Source organism: Mobula birostris, chromosome 21 (assembly GCF_030028105.1).
Source record: "Mobula birostris isolate sMobBir1 chromosome 21, sMobBir1.hap1, whole genome shotgun sequence".
NCBI lineage: Eukaryota > Metazoa > Chordata > Chondrichthyes > Myliobatiformes > Myliobatidae > Mobula > Mobula birostris.
The window spans coordinates 7,731,551-7,743,977 of NC_092390.1; the positions used below are offsets into that span (position 1 = coordinate 7,731,551).

General features: G+C 46.2%; 1 protein-coding gene across 3 annotated transcripts in view; it reads right to left on the reverse strand.

Annotated features, from left to right (window-relative positions):
- LOC140185558 (semaphorin-4G-like) overlaps positions 1 to 12,427 on the reverse strand; it is a 202,379-nt gene that overhangs the window by 25,097 nt on the left and 164,855 nt on the right. For all 3 annotated transcript variants that reach the window (XM_072238897.1, XM_072238898.1, XM_072238899.1), the window contains 3 exons: positions 7,289 to 7,433; positions 6,216 to 6,438; positions 3,628 to 3,743 (listed from right to left, as the gene is read on the reverse strand). In XM_072238897.1, coding sequence (XP_072094998.1) covers positions 3,628 to 3,743; positions 6,216 to 6,438; positions 7,289 to 7,433 — 484 coding nt within the window. The remainder of the gene's footprint in view (positions 1 to 3,627; positions 3,744 to 6,215; positions 6,439 to 7,288; positions 7,434 to 12,427) is intronic.

A 12,427-nucleotide genomic window follows, 5' to 3' on the forward strand; every position in this document is an offset into this window, starting at 1 on the left:
GAGGAAGTGTTCATGAAAGGAATGGGAACACTTCAGGGCATGAAGGCAAGGATTGAGACTGAGGAAAATGCATGCCCAAAATTTCACAAAACCAGACCAGTGCCACATGCAATCCGTCCTATGGTAGAGGCAGAGCTGAAAAACCTGGAGCAGACTGGGGTCCTGTCAAAGGTGGATTGGAGTGGATGGGTCACGCCTATTGTTCCAGTGATGAAGAAAACCTCCAGCACAAAACCAGGAAAAACAAGCAAGGTGCTCATATGTGGAGACTTTAAAGTGACTGTTAATCCAGTTCTCTGCACAGTACAGTATCCTCTACCTCGTACTGAGGACATCTTTGCTTCCCTGTCAGGAGGGGAACATTTCACAAAAATCGATTTGACCCAGGCTTACCTCCAACACCTGCAAATGGAAATCGAGGAAGCATCCAAGAAATACCCGACAATAAATACACAGAAAGGACTTTACCAGTACAACAGGTTGGTGTTTGGGATGGCATCAGCTCCTGCAATCTGGCAAAGGGCAATGGACCAGGTCCTGCAGGGGATTCCAGGGACTCAGTGTAACCTGGATGACAATTATTGTCACCGGCAAAGATGATGACAAACATTTTTCTAACCTTGAACAAGTGCTCACCAGGTTACAAGAATATGGGCTCAGAGCTAATCGACAGAAATGTGAGTTTTTCAAAAAGGAAATCTCATACTGTGGGCATGTGATCAACAAGGATGGCTTACACACGTCTCAGGACAAGATAGAAGCTGTGCTTAAGGCACCACCACCTGAAAATGTGTCCCAGCTGAGAGCATATCTTGGTCTAGTGAACTATTACCACAAGTTCTTGCCTCACCTATCCGCAGTCCTACACCCACTAAATGCATTATTACAGACAGGGACACAATGGGAGTGGACTGAGAGCTGTGAGAAAGCGTTTCAAGAAACTAAAAGACTCATAACTTCAGAAGGGGTGCCCGCGCTCTTTGCCCCCTCCTTACCAATCCGACTGGCTTGTCATGCCTCACCCCATGGGATAGGAGCTGTGTTATCGCACAAATTTCCAGATGGCCCAGAAAGACCAATAGCCTTTGCCTCAAGAACAATAACTTCAGCTGAACGTAACTACGCACTGATTGATAGAGCCTCGTGTGGATAAACAAGAAGTTCAGTCACTACCTGTGTGGCCAAAAGTTTATCCTGTTGACTGATCATCAGCCTCTCGTGTCCATCTTCAGCCCAAGGAAAGGTGTTCCAGTGATGACAGCACAAAGGCTGCAGCGATGGTCCCTTTTCTTAGGAGGTCACACATATGACATTGAACACAAGGGGACCAAGCAACATGGCAACGCAGATGGTTTGTAACGTTTACCACTGCCGACTTCCGAGATAACTACACAAATGGATTCAGCAGGTCTTTCACACAACGGTAGTTGAACAATTACCAGTGACAAACAGCCTCATTGAAAGGGAAACATGCAATGACCCTACGTTGTCAGAAGTGTACGACATCACCCTAAAGGGACGGCCAGCGCAGGGTAACACACTGTTCCCAGCGAGGAAGGAGCAGTTGTCAGTGTATCGGGAACACTGATGTGTGCTTCACAAGTTGTGATTCCTCCCAAGCTACGCACCAGAGTGCTGGAGGAACTGCACGAGGCGCACCTGGGTACCATGAAGATGAAAAGTCTTGCCCGTGCCTATGTGTGGTGGCCAGAAATCGATAAACAGATTGAGGACATGACCAAGAACTGCTCTGGATGTCAAAAGATCCAGAACACACCACCAGAAGCCCCTCTCCATCCATGGGAGTGGCCCTCATCACCGTGGCAACGAGTGCACATCGACTTTGCTGGACCATTCATGGACTCTATCTTTTTAATCGCCGTCGATGAACATTTCAAATGGCCAGAGGTCATCAAAATGAAGACAACCACATCAGAAAAGACCATTACAGTGCTGAGGGCCATGTTCACCAGGAACGGCACACCAGAACAAATCTGCACAGACAATGGACGACAATTTGTCTCTGAAGAATTCCAAAGTTTTGTGAAGAACAATGGAATCAAGCACTTTACATCTGCCCCTTACCGTCCATCCACAAATGGCTTGGAAGAAAGATTTGTGCAGACATTCAAGAAAGCCTTCAAGGCAATGGACAGCGAAAATTGACCGCTGCAACACAAGGTAGACAACTTCCTCCTTGCCTATCGTAATGCAGTACACGCAAACACTAACCAGACCCCAGCGATGTTGTTTCTGAACAGGAACCTGAGGTCCTGCATGGATCTTCTCAAATCAGATGTACAGCACGATGTGGAGAACAGACAGTTCGAACACTTGAATACAAAGTCAACACAGAGCTTCACTGTGGGACAGTCAGTTCTTGCACGTGATTACCAGACTGAAAAGTTGCAGCCAGGTACAATTTCCGCCATAGATGGGCCACTGATGTATACAGTGGAGGTGGGAGAGAGCGTATGGAGACGGCATGTGAACCAAATCCTGGATGCTCAGGTGAAAAACACAACAGCACCTTGCCCGGACTCCTCTGACATGGAAGCAAACACTCTTGATGTGATCACGTCAGCTTCATCCACAGGTGAGCCTGTCATCAGTGCTGATGACCCACCTGATGTACCTGTGGAGACTCATTCCCCAAAGCCAACGTTTCAGGACAGACGTTACCCGGAGAGGCAGAGAAGACCTCCCCAGAGACTTGAGTTATAAATGGGTCTGAGACCAAAAGTAAAAAAAAGAAAAAGAAGGCTTGTTATAATTTGTAAACAAATGGTAGGCGTTTGTATGTTAAGGGTAAACATATTTGTTCAGCATAGTGCCCCACTGAAAAAAAGACAGCTGATACACTATTAAAATAGAAGGGGAGGAGTGGACTGTAATACCTACATTATAATAAGGGACTACTTTATGTTGTAGTAACACGTCATTGCATGCACTATTAGGTGCATATTTATCAGTATGTGTGTGTCAAAGTTCGGACTCTTACCAGTAAAGAACCATGAAACGTAGTTCCTGTCTCCAGCCTTTTTTATTAATGACTTAGTTGTGTAAACAGGCCACATACACGACAGTCAGTTATTTAATTACTTGCTAACTTAGTTCTACACAACATTTTGGGCTGAGAGGCCTGTTCCTGTACTGTTCTATGTTCCAAGTCTAGTCACTATCTGTATAGACTGTGACAATGACTGTATTAGATGACATTGGTCTTGGGGATCAAGACCCCAGCTGTTTGATGACACAGGTCACAGGAGCTGAGATGTTAGTTGACGTCTTACTTGAAGGACACCGCCTCTGTCACTACTGCAACCCCTTGAGATGTCGGCTTGGATTTCTGTAGCGGACCTGGTAGGATTTGAACTCACTACCTTCTGACTCCAAAGCTAAATTCCACCCACTGAGCTGCAGTTTGGGTGGAACTATGGGGATGTGAAGTGGGTGGTTATTGGTCCATTTACTGTTGGGTAGTAGAGTGACATCACTGGTCATCCTGCCGTTACAGAACTCCATTATCGCCTCGCATCGTCAACCCGTCACATTTGTCTGTCTATTGTGAGATCAGTGTGTCTGTAGCCACCTACAGTTATTCATGGTTAATACAGTGTTAAGTACCTGGGCTCTGGCTAATACCAGGCTTTCCACAGGCTGTAGATCCTCGTACAGCCGGATCTCCTCAACGATGTGCGTGCTGGCTCCAGAACTCACCACTTTGTGGATCCAGCCGTTATCTTAAAAACAAGAGACATCCCCGTCACAATGGAGATCTACAGACAATTCCCTTCCTGCTCAGTAACACTTTTGGAACAAATACAGAGTAAACCAGCAGAATAACAATTCGTCCCCTACATATCAATCCTGAATAATATGACTGGAATGCTGAGTCATTCCTTTCCAGTGGTCAGTGAGAGAAATATTTATGTCAGGCCTTTGAACAAGGTCTGGTGGGGCATCTTTTGTTTAAGAACCTCTTCTGGGGAAGTGGACATCATTAACAAGGCCAATGTTTATTATCCAATCCTGAACTGAGGAGTCATTGGAGGGTCAAGGGTCACATGTCAGCCAGAATGCGTCATGGTGGAACTCTTCCTTCAAGTGGGTTTTCCAACAATCCAAAGTGTTCATGGTCATTAATCCTGATCTACAAGCACCTCATTCTCAATTCACTTCTCCCGTTGGTCAGATTCAAATTCTCCCACAGACCTGGTGGGATTTGAACTCAAATCTCTGGGGCAGATCTCCATTGTACCACCACATCTGGGTTGAGATGGAAGAGAAGCTGGGATAGCTGACCGTGAGAGCAGAGACAGATTTGTGGGGAAACTCGATGGAGGAAGTATGAAGGGCTTTGAGAGAAAATTTCCCCTGTTAACCAGAGGACTGAGGTTTGAGCTCCTTGGGAAAAGAACCAGAGGAGATTTGGGTTGTTCTAACTGAAGGTGAGACAGATTCAGAGGTGGGTGGATACTTGCTTAAAGGGGGAACATCATGGAGGACCGCGACTGGGAGATACTCTGGAGAAGCTGGCAGAAATAATTAGGACGTGAGGAGGGGAAGCAGGACCAGGATGTGATTTTAAAATATTTTTGTATAATTTGGAGATATGATCAGAGTGCTCCAGGGCAGGACAGCAGAGTGGCACAGTATATTAGTGTAAATGGATGCTTGATGGTCAGTCTGAACTTGATGGGCTGAAGGGCATTGCCCATACTGTGACTCTACAACAAGGACAGAGGAGATGGTCAATGGGGTTGGATGTGGTTTAGCACCCGGTCAGCAGTGAGTGGTTTACAAATGCAGGGTGCTCAATACACAGGGAAACTTGCAGACAGGAAGATCCCACAAACTAGATGATCAACCAGCTGATTGGATTTATTTTGTCTGTGTTGGGTGAGAGTAGAATTGTCTGCTTTATCTCATCTACTTTGCGGGACCTGCTTAACTTTCCAAGAGGTTTAACATCTCAGTGGAAAAGGGTAACACAAGGGATTCTGTGGACACTGGAAATCCAGAGCAACACACACAACACGCGGAGGAACTCAGCAAGCCAGGCAGCATCTATGGAGGGGAATAAACAGTCAATATTACGGGTGGAGACCTTCAGGACTGGAAAGGAAGGGGGCAGAAGGCAGAAGAAGGAGGAGGGAAAGGAGTGCAAACTGGCAGGTGAGGGGAAGGTGGGTGGGTGAGAGAACAAGGATCTAACACTGAAACTTCATAAAGCACTGGCAAGTCCCCACTTGGAGTATTGTGAGCAGGTTTCAGACCCTTATCTTAGAAAGGAAGTACTGAAACTGGAGAGGGTTCAAAGGAGGTTCACGGAAATGATTCCAGGATTGAATAGCTTGTCGTATGAAGAGCATTTGATGGCTCTGGGCCTGTATTCGCTGGAATTCAGAAGAACAAGGGGTGCCCTCATTGAAACCTATCGAATGGTGAAAGGCCTTGATAGTGTAGATGTGGAGAAGATGTTTCTTTTGGAGAGGGTATCTAAGACCAGAGGATGCAGCCTCAGAACAGAGGGCTATTCTTTTAGAATGGAGATGAGGAGTAATTTCTTTTGCCAGAGAGTGGTGAATCTGCGGAATTCTTTGCCACAGGCAGTTGTGGAGGCCAAGTCTTCATGTATATTTAAGGCAGAGGTTGATAGATTCTTGTTTGGTCAGAGTATGAAGGGGTACAAGGAGAAGGTGGGATATCAGCCATGACAAAATGGCAGAGCAGACATGATGGGCCAGATGGCCTAATTCTGCTCCTATATCTAATGGTCTTATGAGATTCCTTCTTCAGCCCTTTAACACTTTCACCAATCACCTCCTAGCTTCTAACTTCAAACCCCTCCCTCACTCACCCACCTTCCCCCTCACCTATCTCCTGCCAGCTTCACCTCCCCCCACTCCCCCAAATCCCTTATTCCGTCTCTGTCCCTTCCTTTCCAGGGCTTGTGAGGGGCCCGGCTCAAAGCGTCGACTGTTGGTTCCCTGCTGCTGGACTTACAGAGTTCCTTCTGCATTTTGTGTGTATTGCTTGGTGGAAGAGGCCTGTCGCCCTTGGCAACCCACTGAGAACAGCATTAAAGTGCCACTCCAAATGTCTATCGTGGTCCTAAATGGGCAACATTGAGGCGAGGCCAATCACACAGTGAACTGATTCAGTGTTCTACAGAGTTAGGAAGGGAGTGTGGCTGCCGTCACAACACCCACCTGTGCCAATGAACATGACGTTGTACTGTTTACCATCCAGTGCTGTGACTGTGTCCACTACGATCTTTGTGTAGTTCACTTGCTTCTTCGTGAAGAGTGGGCGACCTCCCACAGGTCTGACCTCTTCATCCATCAGTGGATGCTTCTTCACAAAGCTCAGTACGTTGTCCGGCAGGTCACGTGACGTCCTGAATCCAGCTTTCCGAAATTCATCTGTGATGCACTGTCATGCAGAGCAGAAGCACATAGATCAGCGTAGGGCTGAGTAAGGTCTGCCCACCTCCCTTTCTCGTTCCAACGTCACCAATCTACACTAATTAATGGTTCTTCACGAAGAACAATACAAAGACTAGCATTTACATAGCATCTTTTGTGACAAAGCATTCACAGACACCCAACGATGATGGAAGCGTGATTGTTGTTAATATATAGGCAACCCAGCAGCCAATCAAAACAGACAGAAGTCCCAGCCCACAAACACCAGTGGGATAATAACAAAATAATCTGTTTTAATTAGTTATTGTGGGATAAATGTTAGCTCAGTGAAATCACTCATTCACTCTTCCCCTAATATCCTGTCATCGTGTCTTACCCAATATCATCAAAGTAAACCTTGGACACCAGTACGCCTCGTTCCCATTTGTGGGACTTTGCTGTCTGCTGAGGGATGCCAGCAGTGTGTTATGTATTTGTTTTTGGATGTGGGTTGGCCTTGACAATCCACCTCCATCCTTGAGTAGCTGGTGGTGAGCCACTCTTGGACAGCTGCTATCCTTTGGTTGAAGGGTCACCCACAGCACTGAAATGCAGGGAGTGCAGAATGTGGACTCAGGGACAATATATTTCCAAGTCAGCACAGTGTGTAACTTGGAGGGGATATCACTGCTGAGGTTATCCACATATTCCTGCTGCCCTTGTAGTTGTGGGCTTGCCACGTGTTGTTGGAAAAGTCTAGGCAAGTCATTGCTTTGTATTTTGTAGATGTGGCCACTGAACATAGAACCAATGTTCTCTGGGCTATACAACAATTCAAAGACCCCAAAAGGTCACATTTACCCATTGAGTGGTCTTACCGATCCTGGGCGTGGCTCTGGGAGTTTGTTCGTGTACCTTGACCACCGCCACGGAGATTCCTGATCTTCCTTGTACGGCCCTTCAAATGCCTTCCGGATGTCTGCAGAGGTGTACTGACAGACGGCGGATGATTCTACGTTTTGCCTTTGTTCATAGAGAAGAAATAGCCAAACGTTAGTGAAATGAGAAAGACGATAACGTCACATTGTGAGGTACGTAGCAGCTGCCTCGATGTTTCAGCAGATGGCCGCAAATTCTCTGCAATACCGCAGTGAAAAACTTTGCTCGCGACAATCCATGGGAGTTAGAGGCCTTGCTATTAAACAGTGCAATATCCACAAACAATCTCAGCAGAGTTCAAGGGTCAATCCATAAAACTATAAGATACCAAGCAGAATAGGCCATTCAGCCCAAAGAGTCTGCTCCAACATTCCATCTTGGGTGATTTATTATCCCTCTCAACCCCATTCTCTTACTTTCTCCCCATAACCTTGGGCACTCTTACTAATCAACCTCTCCTTTAAATATACCCACAGTCATCTAAACTCCAGCAACTGCAGGACAAGAGCCATCAAACATTTATCATACATTAATCCTTTCATTCCCAGAACCATTCCAAGTCTCCCAAAAATCCAAGTAAACAATATCCACTGAGTCACCAGTCTCCAGTTGAAAATAATTCTCTGGGGTTGAAGGTAAACCTTCAGGACCCTGTTGAATGCAAACCCAGAGAGAGATCACAGGGACGTGAACAACATAGTTCCTTTGATTTCATTTACCTTCAAGGCTCTAGTTATAACAACATAGCAGATGAGACAGAAGCTTGTTTCACTGACGAGATTAATCAAGGGGTGACCAAGGCCCTGCTCCTGTTCCATTTGTTAATGGAGAGCACTGCGTGTGGAGCACAGATCGAGGGCAGGAGTGTGTGGTGGGTCACAGCAGGATGCCTCGTGTGAGATTCACTCAATCAGTGACCTGAACTATGACTGGAGAACTAGAGAAGTAGTTTCCCTTTTAGAGAACTCATCCACGGAGATCAAACCCAAGATCAGGAAGACAATCCCAGATTATATCTTGAGTCAAACAAACAATCCAGGGAGATTAAATTTTAGGTCAAATTTTTCCTTCAAATCTTCTTTAAGCCACCTTCCTCTAAGCTCTGTCCTCTAGATTTACATTTCCCTACAATGGGAAACAGACACGAGCTATGTACCCTATCATAATTCTATATCCAACATGACAACTCCACCCTGCCTCACTCCGGGGAGAACACACTTTAACATGAGGAAATCTGCAGATGCTGGAAATTCAAGCAACACACTCAAAAAATGCTGGTGAACACAGCAGGCCAGGCAGCATCTATAGGAAGAGGTGCAGTCGACGTTTCGGGCCAAGACCCTGCGTCAGGACTAACTGAAGGAAGAGCTAGTAAGAGATTTGAAAGTGGGAGGGGGAGGGGAAGATCCAAAATTATAGGAGAAGACAAGAGGGGGAGGGATGGAGCCAAGAGCTGGAAAGTTGATTGGTAAAAGGGATACAAGGCTGGAGAAGGGAGAGGATCATGGGACGGGAGGCCTAGGGAGAAAGAAAGGGGGAGGGGACCCCAGAGGATGGGCAAGGAGTTATAGTGAGAGGAACAGAGGGAGAAAAAAAGAGAGAGAAATTAAATAAATAAACAAACAAACAAACAAGGGATCGAGTATGAACCTCATAATCAGTCCCCTGATCCAGGCAACATTCTCGCAGCAATCTGTAGTTCAATCACATTCGTCCTATGGTACGGTGACCACAAATGTATGCAGAAGGTGTGGTACTAACCAGCACTTTGTGCAACTGTCACATGGCATTCCAATCCTTACACCTAATGCCTAGGCCAATGAAGGCAAGCACACTATACGCCTTCCTCATCCCCACCATAGGCCAGAGAACCAGCCCAGGGAGGTTGTAACTTGGGGTAAAGGCACAGAGTGATACCTCATCAAAACAGGCCCTTCAGTCCATCTTGTTCGTGTTGACTGTGTTGTCCACTGAGCCTGTCCTGTCTGCCCACATTTGCCCATAGATGTCAGAATCTCTCCTGTCCATTTATTTATCTAAATGGCTTTTAAATGTGCCCATTTCAACCACTATTTCTGGCAGCTCATTCCAAATACACACCATCCTCTGAGTCAAGAAGCTGCCCCCGATGTTCCTTTTAAATCTCTCGTCTCTGGTCTTAAACCTGTGCCCTTTTAATTTTAGTACCTCCTCCCTGAACAAGATACGTGTTTTCACTCTATCTATGCCCCTGTACATTAGGCCAGCTCTCAGACTCTAGTTCGTGAGGGTGAATCATTTCCAAAGCAGTAGATAATCCATCAACATCAGACTGTTGACAAACAGGTTATCAATCCATAGCACCTCTCTCATGGTAGGCATGACTGGTCAAACGTGGAAAAATGCTTGTGACTCAAGTCTATGCGATCAGTTAGAAATACCCATCCTCTCCACTACCCCCCGGAACAGAGTAATCCTGCTTCATCAGAGGTAATGGCAGCACAGTTACATTTTCATCTCCACACTCATTACCCAACCTGCCACACAGGAATGGGCTGTGGCATAAAGCAACGTCAACGTGAAATATTCTAAACTCGGATGATCTGGTATTCCGAGCCAGCAGCTTCGGTTAACCGGGGCATCGTACCCCACTTGAACGAAGCATCCCATTACATTAGGCCCAGTTGGAAGCAGCAAGTCAAACTGTTCCCTATTATGTGTCACTGTCGCCATGGGAACAGTGCTGCGAGGCAAAGAGCTGAAGGGCCATTTCTTTCTGCACTTCACATTGATGGAGATGACACCTCCTGTGGCTGATGTCGCATTGCTGAGAGAGAAGTTGCTTGGGATTATTTTATTTTTATTACCTGGAGGATACAGCACAGTAACAGGCTTCCAGCTTAACCAGCCCCACCAGCATCCAATTACACCCATGTGACCAACTAACCCGTACGTCTTTGGAATGTGTGAGGAAACCGGAGCACCTGGAGGAAACCCACGCTGTCACGGGGAGAACGTACGAGCTCCTTATAGACAGCAGCAGGAATCGAACCACGGTCACTGGTACTGTAAAACATTACACAAACCGCCACACTAACATGACGCCCACAATTGTGTTACAGAATCTGGCAGGTGAGCTGGCAACACCTGGGTTTGATAGTATTGGAGTTGCACTTATAAGATCATAAGACCATTAGACCACAAGACATAGGAACAGAATTAGCCCATTTGGCCCATCGAGTTTGCTCCACCATTCAAATCATGGCTGATTCTTTATTTCCCCTCCTCAGCTCCACTCTTCGGCCTTCTCCCTGTAACCTTTGATGCCGTGACCAATCAAAAACATATCAAGCTCTGCCTTGAATACACCCAATGGCCTGGCTGCCTGTGGTAACAAATTCCACAAATTCACCACCCTCTGACTAAAGAAATTTCTCCACATCTCTGTTTTAAATGGACGACCCTCTACCCTGAAGCTGCGCCCTCTTGTCCTAGACTCCCCCACCATGGGAAACATGCTTTCCACATCTACTCTGTCTAGGCCTTTCAATATTCAAAAGGTTTCAATGAGATCCTCCTCATCCTTCTAAATTCCAGCGAGTACAGACCTAGAGCCATCAAACATTCCTCGTATGATAACCCTTACATTCCTGGAATCATCCTTGTAAACCTCCTCTGAACCCTCTCTAATGCCAGCACATCTTTTCTAAGATGAGGGGTCCAAACTGTTCACAATACTCAAGGTGGGACCTCACCAGTGCCTTATAAAGCCTCAGCATCACATCCCTGTTCTTGTATTCTAGACCTCTTGAAATGAATGCTAACATGGCATTTGCCTTCCTCACCACTGACTCAACCTACAAGTTATTCCTTCAGGTGTTCTGCACAAGGGCTCCCAAGTCCTTTTCCATCTCAGATTTTTGGATTTTCTCTCCATTTAGAAAAGAGTCTGCACATTTTATTTCTTCTACCAAGGTGCATGAACAAATACTCATTTACGGGCAGAAGTTGTCTTAGTCAAATATCCTGCTTCTTTGCTCACACAAAAAAGATACAGAAACACAAAGCCCAAGTTTTAAAATAATCCTCCCCAGGGGAACTGGATTGGTTTTGTGTCAGGCCTGCTTTTTAAACCTGGGGCTCTATGTACACACACAAGACTTATACGTCAATTGATCACATTTAAATTTAATTTTTTTCACAGCATTTTGCTCCAATTATCATCAAAGTGCACATCAATAGGTGCGATTTCATTGCCGTGTTGTCCTTTGGCTACAATCATACGCCTGACTAACTGTATCTAGTTCAGTTTATGTGCCTCATCCATCAGACATAATCTTGCTCCCTGCGGTCAAAATGCAGACAGAAAACATTATGATGATATGATTGTTTGCTGGACTCTTTCCTTCAATCAGATGTGCAACTGCACGTACACATTAGGAAACAGTGTAGGTCACTCAGCACCTCTAGTTAGTCCTCATTTTAATACTATCCTGAGGGGTCAGTGGTGGAAAGGGTGAGCAGGTTCGTCGTCCTGGGTGTCAACATCTCAGAGGATCTACCCTGGACCCTCATATTGATGCATTCATGGTGAAGGCACATCAGTGGCTCTACTTCCAAGGAGGTCGAGGAAATTTGGTGAGTCACCAAAGACCTGCAGATTTCAACAGATGTACCATCGAGACCGGCTGCCTCAACTCCTGCTATGGAGGCTCCAACGTGCAGGATCGAAGGAGAGGGCAGAGGGTTGGCGACTCGGCCAGTTCCATCACGGGCACAGCTCACTGCACCATCGAGGACATCTTCAGGAGGCGGTGCCTCAAAGAGGAAGCATCCGTCGGTAAGGACCCACAATATCCCCTCTTCTCGGGGAGGAGATACAGGAGCCTGAAGATCCACACTCAGTGTTTTATGAACAACTTCTCCCCCTCCACCATCAGCCTTCTGAACGGTCCGTGAGCCCATGGACACTATTTTGTGATCCTTCTTTTGCACTAATTATTTCTGTAACTTCCCGGTACTGCCACGGCAAAACAAGAAATTACACCCATGTGTAACCTGACTGTGACTCTAGCCTCAAGGACATATTCCATCTCCCT